The 17,060-nt window shown below is 42.7% G+C and overlaps 1 protein-coding gene across 2 annotated transcripts in view; it reads left to right on the plus strand.

The window, feature by feature from the left end:
- The window catches only part of rpap3 (RNA polymerase II associated protein 3), a 57,027-nt gene extending 49,861 nt beyond the window's left edge, over positions 1 to 7,166 (plus strand). Inside the window, exons 14-15 of one of the 2 annotated variants that reach the window (XR_013580184.1) lie at positions 4,845 to 4,945; positions 6,497 to 6,513. Coding sequence is in view for 1 of the 2 variants with exons in the window: in XM_078567846.1 (XP_078423972.1) it covers positions 4,845 to 4,945; positions 6,497 to 6,582 (187 nt within the window). In the remaining variant the exon portion in view is untranslated. Of the gene's footprint in view, positions 1 to 4,844; positions 4,946 to 6,496 lie in introns of both variants that reach the window. The other variant, XM_078567846.1, reaches the window with a different exon arrangement.
- Positions 7,167 to 17,060: the final 9,894 nt, after the last annotated feature.

The raw sequence follows: 17,060 nt of genomic DNA on the forward strand, positions 1-17,060 counted from the left end.
GTTTGATTGTCAAAAATTTTAATAAAGAAAAAATTTTAAGACATGTCGCCTCGTGACAGTGTCACATGAGCTGGGACATGTCAATGAACTTTAATAAAAAGTTTTATTCAATTTATAAACACTTCATGAAACCTCTTCCCTCCCGTGGATGAGGTTTCATGATAAGTGCAAAGGCCGCCTGGGCTCTTTGCCTGCCCACCAACCTTAAAGTTGGACAGGCAGCTCCGTTAAGTATTTTAATCAGCTTTTAAATAGCCTTAATAGGCCTTTGACAGTTCGGCGGGCGCACAGCGACTCCGGCATGGGTCTGCCGAACTGAAAATCGGATTGGCGCGTGGTGACGTCGGGACGCACGCCCGATGCCACCGCGCGTCATTTTACGCATTGGCGAGCGGGGCCCGCCCCAGCACGCCGACCCGAAGATTCTGGCCCATGTTTCAGAATATCCAAGCAGGTGCAGATTTTATTTTTATGCTTGATAAGCCAGAATCTAATGAGTGGCAAATTCAACTTGTGGCCTTGTGCAATGAACTTGTAGGGTATTTTTGCACAGTACGAGGGCAGTTGAAGCCAGAAAAAGAAACTTAAGAAGCTTACAGTTTTAGGAATGATCATTTCCAGACAATTATTGTTGCTTTGTTCTGCTATGTTTTTCTTTTTTAAATTACATTAAAAAAAAATGCATTTTGAAATTTTCCAGTCATGTAAGTTTTTACATTTTATTTGTCCACCTTGAAAAGGACACAAATTCACATGAAACAGCTGTCGTTAATATAACATTACATTGGCAGTATCATTCTAGCGAAACCACAAGAATAGTTGGTGTGTAATGTGGAAATGCAGTAGAAAGCTTTTCGTGAAGTTAGTATCAAGGGTGTTGTTCCTGAGATGCTGTGTTTCACAGAAATCTTATTCAAATTCAGCTTTATCCTGCACTACTCCTGGTAGTGTGAAGACAGGTAATAGAGGTTCTAGTGCAACTCCAAAACTCGCCCATGAAAATAATTATACTCAAATGCCTCAAATCTTCACTTCCAACCCCCGACCCCGTTCACTTACACAGAATCCCTCTGAAATGTTCGCCATTTCGCATCTTCTCAAATGTATAATTTAGAATTTATTTGCAGCATATCCTGTAAATTATGTATAGCTACATACTTTGCATGTTGATGTACAGTTTTATTGTTTTTCCCAAGTCTTGCCCACGCTGAAATAAAACCTTTACACTTTTCATTCCCACATGACCAAAGTAACTCATTCTAAGGCCTTTCATGAAAAAATTAGAATAACTAAGTACAATTTTAAATTGAAAAGATATTGTGGCCATTAAATCAGAATATTAACCTTAGCCCCACAAGACACTGCAGTTGACCTCCAATGGTTCTATTTTTTGGGGATTTGAAGGAAAACTTTATTGAGTTTATACAGCACTGAATAAATTAAGTGAGATGCTGCAATTTACAGAAGTTGTGACGTACTGAATTTTTTTCAATTGTCGTAGTGGTATTGTCGCTGGACTAGTAATCCAGAGTCTCGGGGTAATGCTCTGGGGACTGGGGTTCAAATCCTGCCACGTCAGATAGTGGAATTCGAATTCAATAAAAATCTGGAATTAAAAGTCTGATGATGACCATGAAACCATTGTCGAATGTTGTAAAAACCCATCTGATTCACTAATGTCCTTTAGGGAAGGAAATCTGCTGTCCTTACCTGGCCTGGCCTACATGTGACTGCAGACCCACAGCAATGTGGTTGACTCTTAAGTGCCCTCTGAAATGGCCTAACAAACCACTCAGTTGTATCAAATCACTACAAAGTCACAAAAAAGGAATGAAACCAGATGGACCACCTAGTATTGACCGAGGCAACGGCAATCTCATCCCTGTTGACTCTGCAAAGTCCTCCTTACTAACATCTGGGGGCTAGTGCCAAAATTGGGAGAGCTGTCTCACAGACTAGTCAAGCAACAGCCTGACAAAGTCATCCTCATGGAATCATACCTTACAGATAATGTCCCAGACATCACCATCACTATCCCTGGATACATCCTGTCCCACCGGCAGGACAGGTCCAGCAGAGGTGGAGGCACAGTAGTATACAGTCGGGAGGGAGTTGTCCAGGGAGTCCTTAACATTGACTCTGGACCCCATGAAGCCTCATGGCATCAGATCAAACATGGGCAAGAAAATCTCCTAATTACCATGTACTGCCCTCCCTCATCTGATGAATCAGTGCTCCTCCATGTTGAACACCACTTGGAGGATGCACTAAGGTGGCAAGGGTGCAGAATGTACTCTGGGTGGGGGACTTCAATGCCCATCACCAAGAGTGGCTCGGTAGCACCACTACTGACCGAGTTGGCCGAGTCCTAAATGACATAGCTACTAGACTGGGCAGGTAGTGAGGGAACCAACCAGAGGGAAAAACATACTTGACCTCATCCTCTCCAACCTGCCTGCCGGAGATGCATCTTTCCATGACAATATCGGTAGGAGTGACCACCCTCACATTGAGGATACCCTCCATCGTGTTGTGTGGCATCCACCATGCTAAATGGGATAGATTTCGAACAGACCTAGCAACTTAAGTCTTGGCATCCATGAGGCGCTGTGGGCCATCAGCAGCAACAGAATTGTATACAACCACAATCTGTAACTCCATGGCCTGGCATATCCCCCATTCTACCATTACCATCAAGCCAGGGGATCAACCCTGGTTCAATGAAGAGTGCAGGAGGGCATGCCAGGAGTAGCACCAGGCATACCTAAAAATGAGGTGTCAACCTGACGAAGCTATAACACAGGACTACTTGCATGCCAAACAGCATAAGCAGCAAGTAATAGACAGGGCTAAGCGATCTCACAACCAATGGATCTGATCTAAGCTCTGCAGTCCTGCCTCATCCAGTCGTGAATGGTGGTGGACAATTAAACAACTCACTGGAGAAGGAGTCTCCACTAATATCCCCATCCTCAAAGATGGAGGAGCCCAGCACATCATTGCAAAAGATTAGGCTGACTCATTTGCTACAATCTTCAGCCAGAAGTGCAAGTGGATGATCCATCTCGGACCTCTGGAGGACCCCAGCATCACAGATGCCAGTCTTCAGCTAGTTCGACTCCCTCCACGTGATATCAAGAAATGGCTGAAGGCACTGGACTCTGCAAAGGCTGTGGGGCCTGACAATATTCTGGCAATAGTACTCGAGCTCCAGAACTTGCTGTGCCCTAACCATGCTGTTCCAGTACAGCTACAACACTGGCATCTACCCGGCTATATGGAAAATTGCCCAGGTATGCCCTGTCCACAAAAAGCAGGACAAATCCAACCCGACCAATTACCGCCCTATCAGCCTACTCTCCATCAGTAAAGTAACGGAAGGGGTCATCAACAGTGCTATCAAGTGGCAATTGCTTAGCAATAATGTGCGCACTGACACCTCCGCCAGGGCCACTCAGCTCCTGACCTCATTACAGCCCTGGTTCAAACATGGACAAAAGAGCTGCACTCCAGAGGTGAGGTGAGTGACTGCCCTTGACATCAAGGCCACATTTGACACTGTGTAGCATCAAGGAGTCCTAGCAAAACTGGAGTCAATGGGAATCGGGGGGAAAACTCTCTGGTTGGAGTCATACCTAACACAAAGGAAGTTGGTTGTGGTTGTTGGTCAGTCATCTTTGCTCCAGGACATCACTGCAGGAGTTCCTCAAGGTAGTGTCCTCAGCCCAACCATCTTCAGTTGCGCCATCAATGATCTTCCTTCCATCATAAGGTCAGAAGTGGGGATGTTTGCTGATGATTGCACGATGTTCACCATTCGCAACTCCTCAGATACTGAAGCAATCCATGTCCAAATGCAGCAAGACCTGGACAATATCCAGGCTTGGGCTGACAAGTGGCAAGTAACATTCGCGCCACACAAGTGTCAAGCAATGACCATCTCTAACAAGAGAGAATCCAACCATCGCCCCTTGATGTTCATTGGCATTACCATCACTGAATCCCCCACTATCAACATCCTGGTGGTGACCATTGACCAGAAACTGAACTGGACTAGCCATATAAATACTGTGGCTATAAGAGCAGGGCAGATGCTAGGAATCGTGCAATGAGTAACCCATCTCCTGACTCCCCAAAACCTGTCCACCACCTACAAGGCACAAGTCAGGAGTGTGATGGAATACTCCCCACTTGCCTGGATGAGTGCAGCTCCCACAACACTCAAGAAGCTTGACATCGTCCAGGACAAAGTAGCCCGCTTGATTGGCACCACATCCACAAACATTCACGCCCTCCACCACCGACGCACAGTAGCAGCAGTGTGTACCATCTACAAGATGCACTGCAGGAATTCACCAAGGCTCCTTGGACAGCACCTTCCAAATCCGCGACCACCACCATCTAGAAGGTCAAGGGCAGCAGATTTATGGGAGCACCACCACCTGGAAGTTCCTCTCCAAGTCACTCACCACTGTGAATTGGAAATATATCGCCGTTCCTTCACTCTCACTGGGTCAAAATTTTGGAACTCCCTAACAGCACTGCAGGTGTGCCTACACCTCATGGACTGTAGTGGTTCAAGAAGGCAGCTCACGACCACCTTCTCAAGGGCAATTAGGGATGGGCAATAAATCCTGGCCCAGCCAGCGAAACTCTCATCCCATGAATGAATTTAAAAAATCCTTTGATTTCTAACAACATTCTAATGGAATCATCAAGTACTTTGTAAGTTCATTGAATAATTTTAATTTGATAGAGAAATATTACTATATCGTCCTTAGGTTCTAATCACTATGATGAATCAAATTGAGAAAACCTTGTACCTCTTGCATTGCATTTTATAGGTTTGAAGAACCTTCCCTAATTCTAGATATCCTAAGGAACTTAGCAAATGTGAAAAGGTTTGATATGGCAGTGATGTTTATGTCGGAATCGGAAAGAAAAGGTAAGCTATAGTTAGTCAACTACAATTTAAGAAGCAGTCATTATGGTTCAGTTGTAGTAATATATGATCTGATTACAATTACAATTCTTTGCTAACTTTGGCATCTCCCTTGATAGTTTGCCTAAACGGATCCTAGGCTTTTCCTCACAGCCATCTGGCCTTTAGCATCTCCAAGCACATTATTGCTTAGGAGCCCAGTCAAAGACTTAGGATTTGAGAGGGCCAGAAATCAACTGCACACTCTTATATAAAAAGAGGAGTAAGAATGAGAAGACGCTTTGAAACAGACCAATTACTTTGGTTTTGTCCACCTTTAGATAGCAATTTTTTTTATTTAGACCTAATGGCACCCTTTTGCATTATAACTATAAAATGCACTAAAATCTGTGGAACGTAGCTTCAGACATGGTATTACATGGTTTTAAGGAATGTGTGGACCTATTGTGAAAGTTGTGAAAAAGCAGATGCTCCTGCGTGTGCTGTCCTAAAATAAGTGGTTGGTGGTTGAGGACTTGTGCCATATGCAAAGCTCTTTACTCTCAAGGGCAGTTAGGGACCTAGCCAGTGGCACGCTTATCCCATGAACAAATTTAAAAAAAACTTGTCACAGAGAATGGGTAGCGGCAAGGTGCAGCTTGTAATATAGCCTGTGCTCTACACAGCTGACCTGAGATTGATAGTGCTGTATGACCAACATAAAAACAATAGCCTAACTTTATTCATTTCTTTGCTGTGCAATAGAAATAATTCTAATTGCTGAACTGGGAAATCACAGGAACAAGGCTTAGGACTTCAGCCCACCCGATCTTGTATTATTCAATGCCATGGTTATTTTCTGTATTCTGCCTTTGCATATTGTGTCAATCATTTGAAGCCATTTGCTTTTAGTAGATCAGCATTATCCTGTTAGTTGGTAGACAAATCAAAGATGTTGTAGAAATTACATAGAATCAAAGCATTGTTGCAGTAGTTGCCAAACTTTGGCCACCCCTCAATTTTATCAACTTTGGCCCAACATCTGTTTTACTTTTTATGCCTTTGCTAATAGTACAACAGTATAGTGGTTATGTTACTGGTCTAGTAACAGAGAACATGAGTTCAAATCCCACTATTACAGCTTTAGAATTTGAATTCAGTTTTAAAAAGTTGACATCAGTAAAAATGAGCGTGAAACTGTGGGAGTGTCGTAAAACTCAACTGATTGACTAGAATCTAACTAGTTCACGAGTGTCCTTTTAATAATGTTCATTTTTGAAGGCAACTAGAAAGGGCAATAAATGCTGGTCTTGCCAGCGATACTAATAACCTGAGAATTATTTTTGACGTGCCCTGGGGCATTTGTCTGCATTTGAAGGCTCTGTATAAATACATTGTTGTTCTGTGTGATTAACATTTCATTATAACACTTTATCAATTGCACTAGTTCATATGCTGTAATATCTTTTGTCCTTTGTGCTATTGCTGATGTGCATAAGCTGTGCCAGTGCTTAATGAATATCAATATAAAGCAAAAGATTAATTTTTTCTTCTAATTCTGATTCCTTTTTCCAGTTGTAAAAGATTTATTTGATCATCTACAGAAATCTGGAGTTGAAGAAGGACCACTTAAAACATTGAAGAGCAGATACAGTGTTTGAAACATCCCTCTGGCACAGAAATAAGTACAGTAAAGGGCAAAATTTGAACCTTGATTTACCCAAATTCCTTAAGCTGACATTTTACAATTTATTTAATATAAAGTTTGTCCCATGTATGTACAGTATTTCTCCTGAGCCATTTCCTTTCTTGGCTGGTAAGGATGGATCATCTGTGCTTTATAGTTTTTATAGCTATAGACGATGCCACTGAGCAGCCATGAGGAGATATGTTTTTGGAAAGTTAACCACATTTGTCTTCAGTCTCAAGCCCAGATGAGACTGTGGAACATGGCCAAAAGAGGTAGTTTTGGGACTTGAGAGAACTGATTGAGTGTAAGATATTGGCTGCTTGAGCTACCGAGTCGCTCTTTTTTTATTTTTGTTGTAGGGATTTTTATTCCTGGCTTTTCTTGATTAGGGTTTCCTTGGAAAATTAAATCCAATTTTGATTATTTTTTTCCTGTTTCGTTTGTTATATTTCCATGTACAGATTTGTGAGAGATCTTATGCATTTCAGAGTGTCTGAGAGACTTGGTCAAAATAATGCAAATAAACTTGTCTTCAGGAACTTTTGTCTAACATTATCACTTGTCCTGGCAATTATTTTATGCAAGTAAAAAGAAACAAACATGCAGGAAGGATCCCAATTTGAGAGATTTGTAACTGAGCATTATTCTTCAGTTAGACTGCATCATATGTCAAATGTCAATTTGAAATGTACAAACGCTAAGCGGAATGACTGTTTTAATGTACTTAACACATTTTATTTTCCATTCCATTGTAACTGCTTTTGCCTGCTCAGTTATAAAACGATTTTGAATTTTGAAAAAATTACTTTTTAGCAATTTCACACAGCAATAATGTCAGCCAGTGGACCGTCTATTAAGTGAGCCAGACGATAGAATGAGCTAACAATTCCTCAAGGTAATTGTGGCGACCAGGATAAAACATGATAGCAGCCTTGTCAAGTATTCTACAGCAAGATGATTATGAATAATCATGCAATATTAATGGGAAGGCATTAAAAATAATGCACTCATGGCTGTCAGTTTTTACAATAAGAAAAATAATGCCATGCTTACTGCTAGTACTGAATGTGCTAGCTAACTCTGTGCTAATCAAGTATTTCTAAAACAAGCTTGAATGTTAACTAACACAACCATTCAGGTGGAAATGGTAATTGGTGCCAGGACAGACATAGGTTTGATATAGGAGACATAGGTCTCCTCTACGTTGGAGAGACCAAACGCAAACTGGGCGACCGTTTTGCGGAACACCTGCGGTCTGTCCGCAAGAAAGACCCAAACCTCCCTGTCGCTTGCCATTTTAACACTCCACCCTGTTCTCTTGCCAACATGTCTGTCCTTGGCTTGCTGCATTGTTCCAGTGAAGCCCAACGCAAACTGGAGGAACAGCACCTCATCTTCCGACTAGGCACTTTACAGCCCTCTGGGCTGAATACTGAATTCAACAACTTTAGATCTTAAACTCCCCCTCCCCCCATCCCCACCCCGTTTCTTTTCCCCCCCCACCCCCCCTTTTTTTTTCAATAATTTATATAGATTCTTCTTTTCCCACCTATTTCCATTATTTTTAAATCTAAAACTAAAACCTTTAGTCTTTCCACCCCACCCCCACTAGAGCTGTACTTTGAATATCCTGTATTCCATTCTTAATTAGCACTTTTCTCAGACAAAGACCACCACCTTCAACACCTCTTTGACCCTTTTGTCTCTACATCTTTTGATTATCTGCTCACACCACACCCTCAATGTGTCTCTTCCCCCCCCGCCCCCGACCCACCTTAAACCAATTTATATTTCTCCCTTGTTGAAACTATGCTGCAGTTCTGCCGAAGGGCCATGGAGGCTCGAAACGTTGACTGATTTCTTCTCCGCCGATGCTGCCAGACTTGCTGAGTTTTTCCAGGTAATTCTGTTTTTGTTTTGTTATAGGTTTGAGTGGACCCTTCTTCATCACTTGCTTTCCCTCAATGGAAAGGTTAACAAGGGTTGACATCTGGTGCCTCCCCCTAGCCCCCAATAACTGGTGCCTGGTGTAAGGGGTAGCTGATTTCTCTGGCTGAGTGTGGTTTCCTCTCTAATCTGCAAAGGTATTTGCCTGCTATGGGGGCTGGGGTTTGATGCCGGGTGGCTACTTCTGTCCACCAGACAACTAGTTTAAAAACTGCAGTAAATTCTCCTCTGCCAGCCAAACAGATTGCCCTTGAGTTCACTGTAGCAGCACCTGGTGAGCTGGATTCTGATCTGGAGGTTTAAGCAACTGGAGAAGTAAAGGTTGACAATGAAAAAGGAAGAGATGATCTTAGTGTCTGTCTGCCAGGTACTTGATGCTGTCTTGCTGCCCAGTACAGGGTGAAGGTGATAAAGTAAGGGAGCCAGCAATCAAGGAACAGATCTCCTAAGACTAGGAATCCCTCAATGTAGAATTTTTGAGATAGTATGCCTTTCCAGGGTAATTTGAGGTAGACTGAGCACTTTTCAGGTCTGAAAGTGGCAGTCTTTGGCCCATTAGAGAGTTTCCACAATGCATAGTGAACAATGGTCTGGAGAGGCAAAGAATGTCTCATAAATTTGAACAGGTTAAGCAAGCTGTTTCACTGTGCTACAATACAGTGACTGCGCAAGTGATATGTTCCAGTTGAGTGCTGCCATCAGTCCAAGAGGACATTCTGCTTACCGCACAAACGAGCAATATTGTGTATGAATTTCAGTGCCATTGTGATGCCAGGTATGTAGGTCACATGTCCCAGCAATTGTCTGATCAAATCCAACAACATTTTCCTTCAGTTCATAATAGACAGAATACAGACCATACTTAACCAGCCTGCACTTGCAAAACTCAACAAAACGTCTAGTGTTAGATGTGATTGGGCAGAACTTGCTGAACAATCCTGAGTGTGCTAATGGCTACATTAACAACCGATTTAAGACAATTAGCTGAAATGAACTGGGAAACTAGGCTAGAGGATAGCTCAATAGAGAAGCAGTGGCAGATATTTAAGGGGATACTTCAGAGTACTCAGAATAAGTACATTCCTACTATAAAGAAAAATTCCAAACGGAGGACCCACCATCTGTGGTTAACTGGAGGTGTTAAGGAAAGCATCAAGCTTAAGGAAAAAGCATACAACTCCGCAAAGATGAGCAGCAGCACAGATGTTTGCGCAGAATATAAAGAATGGCAGAGAATGACTAAAAGGTTAATCAGGAGAAAGAAATCAGAGTATGAGAGGAAGCTAACTAGAAATGTAAAAACTACTTTAAAAGGAAAGGTGTAAGTAATGTGAATGTTGGTCGTCTAGAGTGACAGTGGGGAGTTAATAGATAATAAGGAAATGACGAAAGAAATGAACAAATATGTTGCTCCTGTGTTCACTATAGAGGATACAAATCATATTCCAGTAATAGCTGCAAAACAGGAGGTGAAAAGGAGAAAGGAACTTGGTGAAATTGAAATCATCAGGGAAACGGTACTGATTGATGGAGCTCCAGGCTGACAAATCTCCGGGTCCTACGTCCTAGGGCCTTAAAAGAGGTGGTTAATGAGGTAGTTGATGTGCTGGTGTTAACTTTCCAAAATTAGCTATATTCTGGAAAGGTTCCCTCAGATTGGAAAATAGCAAATATACCCCCTCTATTCGCGAAGGGAGAGAGGTAGAAAACAGGAAACTATAGGCCAGTTAGCTTGATGTCTGTCATAGGAAAGTTATTAGAATTGCTCATTAAGGAGGTTATAGCTGGGCACTTAGAAGAGCTCAAGGCAATAGGGAAGAGTCAGCATGGTTTTGTGAAAGGAAAATCATGTTTAACCAATTGGAGTTTTTTGAAGGAGTAACATGCTCAGTGGATAAAGGGGAGCCTGTAGACATACTGTACTTGGATTTCTAGAAGGCATTTGATAAGGTGCTACATCAAAGATTATTACGGAAAATAAAAGCGCATGGTGTAGTGGGTAACATTAGCATGGATAGAAGATTGGCTCTCTGGCAGAAAGCAGAGAGTTTGCGTAAATGGGTCTTTTTCCAATTGGCAGGACCTGACAAGGCATCCCACAGGAGTCTGTACTGAGGCCTCAACTTTTTACGATTTACATCAATGATTAGATGAGGGGAGTGAAGACATGGTGGGTAACTAAATTTGCAGATGACACAAAGATAGGTAAGAAACTATGTTGTAAAGTGGACGTGAGGAGGTTGCAGGTGAATATAGATAGGTGAATGAGTGGGCAAAGATCTGGCAAATGGAGTTTAATGTGGGAAAATGTGAAGTTGTTCACTTTGGTAGGAAGAACATAAAAGCAGAGTACTATTTAAATGGAGAACAGCTGCATAATTCTGAGGTGCAGAGGGACCTAGATGCTCTAGCACGAGTCATAGAAAGTTAGTATGCAGGTACAGCAAGTAATTAAGGCTAATGGAATGCTATCCTATTACGAAAGGGATTGAACATATAAGTAAGGATGTTATGCTTCAGTTATACAGGACATTGGAGAGACCACACTTCGAATACTGTGTGCAGTTTTGGCCTCCTTTATTTAAGAAAGGATGTAAATGCATTGGAGGCAGTTCGGAGATTGATTCCTGGAATGAGTGACTTATCTTATGAGAAAAGGTTGGACAGACTGGACTTGTTTCCACTGGAGTTTAGAAGAATGAGGGGTGATTTGATTGAAGTATACAACATCTTGAACAGCCTTGACCAGGTGAACATCAAAAGGATGTTCCCTCTTGTGGGTGAGCCCAGAACTAGGGGTCACTGTTTTAAAATTAGGGGTCGCCCTTTTAGGACCGAGATGAGAAACACTTTCTTTCAGAGGGTTGTGCGGCTTTGGAATTCTCTGCCTCAGAAGGTGGTGCAGGCGGGATCATTGAATATTTTTAAGGCAGAGGTAGATAGATTCTTGTTAGGCAAGGGAATCAAAGTTTATCGGGGTTAGATGGGAATGTGGAAATCGAAAGACAAGAAGTTCACCAATGATCTTATTGAATGGTGGAGCAGGCTCGAGGGGCCGAATGGTCTATTGTTCCTATTTTTTATGTTCTAAGCAACGTACATTCATACACAAGGACCCATTCTCTGCCAACAAGATATATGTCCAAGTCTTGCAGCTTTTTTTGACTTACTGGGAGCTTAGGGTGCCTAAAGTTCCTGTTGTTTTCACCATGGCAATGGCTCGGCCAATCATAGTCAACTTCCCAACTAATCAGCACCCCTCTTTTCTGTAGTATAAATTGTTGTGATTGTTTGAAATTTGGCATTCTTGCATTTGTCCTGATGAGTTCTAGATGAAAAGTTTTGGCATCATGTCTCTTTTTAGCACTATTTACTGGTGGCAAGGGCTGTGCCCTTATGATGGCCGATGACCAGATCACCATGAGTTCATACACCAACTCTGAAGAGCACTGCAAGACTTCTTCAGAGTGGTTGAGGCATTGCTTAAGCACCCCAATAATCTGCTCGATGATATTCCCTATGGCAGCACCTCTTTCATAATATATCTGGTGGCCACATGTGTTGTGGAGGGGTTTCTTTGGCAGATACAGAGCTGATAGTCGTCATCGCCCAACAGCTATGCTCTGGTTTGATTTGGATAAAATAGTAACGGAATAGTGGACTGACGCGATTGAACGCATCATGACTCCTGCTAGGATAGCTGACACCAGCATAATGTGGGTGAGTGTGATTGCACACCAACTGCACGTTAACTGGTAACCTTTGCAGTTTTGGCACATATCAACATTGAGATGAGGTGCTAGCAAAGTTACGCACTTGCAGTCGGCACCCTGCACCATGGGGAAGCTTGCCATTATATGCTTTCCCTATTTCTCTCTATTCAGAGAGAGCACAAGTCTCCTCTCCCAGCATTAAGAGTCTCTATCACCTCTTTGATGCAGCAGTTGATGGCTAACTGGGAGATGTTAGCTATGTCACCTGCTCCAGTCTGGAAGGATTTGGTTGCAAAGAATGTGAGGGCCATGGTCACCTTCGCTGCCTCTGGCAGCACCTTTCTTACACTGCTCTGAGGCTGCAAGCCTGGTTCTAAGCGGTGGCAGAGTTCTGTGGCCACCTTCATGAATCAAAGCTGTCGAGCCCACTGTCCCTGGTCTAGGCAGAGGTAGAAGGGCTCTAAGATCACACACTATGTTACAGCTGTGGAATGTGGGAGCTTTTAGACACCAAGGCGATCCATTACAAGCACGTCAGTAGAAAGTACAAGCAGCTAGAGGAATTCTGGATCAGGATTAGTGATCTGGGAGCTGAACTGCACGCACTGCAACATAAGGAAGGGGGAGAAATATCTGGACATGTTATTCCAGAAGACGGTCACGCCTCTTAGAATAGGGTCGTCTATTTGGGGCAGCAGTGAGGGACAGGAGGATGTGACCGTGAGTGAGGCATGTAAAGGGACTGAGCAGACAGTAGTGGAGGAACTTCAGATTCTGCAATTGTCAAATAGTTTTGAGGTGCTCACAACCTGTGTGGACGAAAGCGATGTCTGCAAAGTGGATGAGCAGGCTGGCCATGGCACCATGGTACAGGAAGCCATTCAAGCAGGGATGGGGGAGCAAACAGGAATGTAGTGGTATAGGGGACAGTATAGTGAGGGGGATTGATACTCTTCTCTGCAGCAAAGAGCAAGAGTTCAGAAGGCTGTTACCTGCCAGGGTTTGGGACATCTGCTCAGGGACTGGAGAGGAGTTTGAAGTGGGAGAGGGAGAACCTGGTTGTCATGGTCCATGTAGGTACCAACAACATCCGACAAGGAAAGAGGTTCTGCATAGTCAGCATGAGAAGCTAGGTACCAAATTAAGAAGCTGACCTTAAAGGTGGTAATTTCTGGATTACTACCTGAGCCACATGAAAATTGGCATTAGGCAAAAAAGATTAGAGGATTGAATGCATAGCTCAAAGACTGGTGTGGGAGAAGTGGGTTCTGGTTTGTGGGGCACTGGCACCAGTACTGGTGAAAGTGGGAGCTGTACCATTGGATGGTCTACACCTGAACCGCGCTGGGCCATGAGCGAATCACATAATTAGGGAAGTAGAGAGGACTTTAAACTAAGCAAGGAGCTTTAGGGATCAAGCTTGGGTAAAGTAGCAAATCAAGGCGGCGAGACCATAATGGTAACATGGGAAATGAGGATCATAGAAAAACAGGATGAGAGATAAAACCTAGGAATATACCAGTAGTGAAGATTAGATGCTACAAAGATAACAAAGACAAAACCAAAGGCTCTGTATCTGAATGTGTGTAACATTCATCATAAAGTAAATGAATTGATAGCGCATATTGAAGTAAATAAATATGATCTGATAGCTATTATGGAGACATAGTTACAGGATGACCAGGAATGGGTCAGGAACTTTTAAAAAAATTATTCATTCACGGGATGTGGGCTTCGCTGGCTGAGCCAGCATTTATTGTCCATCCCTAGTTGACCTTGAGAAGGTGGTGGTGAGCTGCCTTCTTGAACTGCTGCAGTCCATGTGGTGTAGGTACACCCACAGTGCTGTTAGGAAGGGAGTTCAGTCATAGAGGGGTATATGACCTTCAAGAAGAATAGGATGCTAGGTAAAGGTGGAGGGGTAGCACTGTTGATCAAGGATGGCGTTGATACAATAGTTTAAGATTACCTTGGTTTGCGAGATCAGGATGTAGAATTGGTTTGGGTGTGAGTGGTCTACAGGCCCCCTAACAGTAACTAAGATATTGGACAAAGCTTACAAGAAGAAATATTGGGTGTGTGTGATAAGGGGATGGCAATAGTCATGGGTGATTTTAATCTACATACAAACTGAAAAAATCAGATTGGCAGTAGTAGCCTGGATGAGGAGTTCGTAGAATGCTTTCGAGAGTTATTTTTTTGTGCAGCGCATTATGGAACCAATCAGACAGCAGGTTATATTAGACTTGATATTATGTAATGCGACAAAGTTAATTAATGCCCTCAGTGAAGGCACCCCAAGGTAGCAGCGACCACAGTATGATTGAATTTTACACGCAGTTTAAAAGGGAGAAGAGTGTGTCCAAGACTAGTATTTTAAACTTAAGGGCAACTATGTGGGCATGAAAGCTGAGCTAGCTGAAGTACTAGGGATACTAGGCTAGGGGATAGATCAATAGGAAAGCAGTGGCAGACATTTAAGGGGATATTTCAGAATATTCAGAATAAGTATATTCCTACTATAAAGAAAAATTCGAAGGGGAGGATGTATCATCCATGGTTAACTAAAGTTAAGGAAAGCAAGCTTAAGGAAAAAGCATATAACTGTGCAAGGATGAGTGGCAGGTGAGATGACTGGTCAGGATATAAAGAATGGCAGAGAATGACTGAAAGGTTAATTAGGAGAAAGAACTTAGTCTGAGAGAAATCTAGCTAGAAATGTAAAAACGGATCGCAAGAGTTTCTACAGGTATTTAAAAAGGAAAAAAATAAAGTAAGCGTTGGTCCTCTAGAGAGTGACAATGGGGAGTTAATACTTCACTATAGAGGATACAAGTAACATTCCAGTAATATCTGTGAATCAAGAGATGGAAGGGAGAGGGGAATTTGGGGAAATTACAATCACTAGGGAAGCAGTACTGAGCAAACTGATGGAGCTGTGGGCTGACAAGTCTCCAGGACCTGAAGGACTTCATTCTAGGGTCTTAAAAGCGGTGGCTAATGAGGTAGTAGATGTGTTGGCATTACTTTTCCAAAATCCACTGGATTCTAGAAAGGTTCCATCAGACTGGAAAGTAGCAAATATAACCCCTCTATTCAAGAAGGGAGGTAGGGGGTAGGCAGAAAACAGGAAACTTATAGACCAGTTTGATTTGAACACCTTCCCCACTACAGACAATCATTAAGGAGGTTATAGCTGGGCACTTGGAGAAACTCGAGGTAATCGGGAAGAGTCAGCATAGGTTTGTGAAAGGGAAATCATGTTTAATCAATTTATTGGAGCTCTTTGAAGGAGTAACACGTGCTGTGGATAAAGGGGAGCCTATAGACATGTTGTACTTGGATTCCCAGAAGGCATTTGATAAGGAGCCACATCAAAGGTTATTGTGGAAAATAAAAGCACATGGTGTAGTGGGTAACTTGTTAGCATGGATAGAAGATTGGCAGGCTGGCAGAAAACCGAGTATGCATAAATGGATCTTTGTCTGATTAGCAGGATGTGACGAGTGGAGTTCCACAGGGGCCTGTGCTGAGGCCTCAACTTTTTACAATTTACATCAATGACTTGGATGAGGCCAGCGAAGGCATGGTAACTAAATTTGCAAATGACACAAAGATAGGTAGGAAAGTATGTTGTGAAGAGGACATAATTAGGTTACAGACGGATCTAGATGGGTTGAGTGAGTGGGAAAAAAATCTGGCAGATGGAGTAGGAAAATGTGAAGTTGTTCACTTTGGCAGGAAGAATAAAAAAGCAGAGTATTACTTAAACGGAGAATGACTGCAGAATTCCTAGGTGCAACGGGATCTAGGTGTTCTAGTGCATGAGTCGCAAAATGTTAGTATGCTTGTACAGCAAGTAATTAGGAAGGTTAATGGAATGCTATCCTTTATTACAACAGGAATTGAACATGAAAGTAAGGATGTTATGCTCTAGTCATACAGGGCATTGTTGAGATCACATCTGAAATACTGTGCGCAGTTTCGGTCTCCCTATTTAAGGAAGGATGTAAATGCGTTGGAGGTGGTTCAGAGGCGGTTTACTAGATTAATACCTGGAATTAGTGGGTTGTCTTATGAGGATAGGTTGGACAGGCTGGGCATGTTTCTACTGGATCTTTGAAGAGTGAGGGGTGTCCTGATTGAAGTATACAAGATCCTGAATGATATTGACAAGGTGGACGCCAAAAGGATGTTCCCTCATGTGGATTAGTCCAGAACAGGGGGCACCTTTTAAAACAGAGATGGGGAGAAAGGTTTTCTCTCAGAGTTGTGTGACTTTGGAATTCTCTGCCTCAGAAGGTGGTGGAGGCGGGATTATTGAATATTTTTAAGGCAGAGGTAGATAGATTCTTATTAGGCAAGGGAATCGAAGGTTATTGGCAGTAGATGGAAATGTGGAATTCAAAACTCAGATCAGCCATGATCATATTGAATGGTTGAGCAGGGTCGAGGGGCCAAATGGTTTCCTTCTGCTCTTATTTTGTATGTTCGTATCCTAGATGGGTAAGATTTCCTGCTGAAAAACATTCTCTACCCCTCCTCCCTTTGTGAGCAGCTTATCATCTTATTTTCTGCCAGCGTACCATACCCCCCTCATCCTGCATCCTGAAGGAGAATTACTAATATAGCGTTACTGTCTGAGTCCTTACTGTCACAAGCAACACATTCCCCACATGCAGCATCACCCCCTCTAGACATTACCAACAGTTTTAAACCGCTCCAAACACTCAGTACTTCCACAAACTCAAACAGAGCCAGTAGAAAGTAGTTAGCAACTGACAGCAAA

Source organism: Cetorhinus maximus, chromosome 22, assembly GCF_964194155.1.
Source record: "Cetorhinus maximus chromosome 22, sCetMax3.hap1.1, whole genome shotgun sequence".
NCBI classification, from domain to species: Eukaryota; Metazoa; Chordata; class Chondrichthyes; order Lamniformes; family Cetorhinidae; genus Cetorhinus; species Cetorhinus maximus.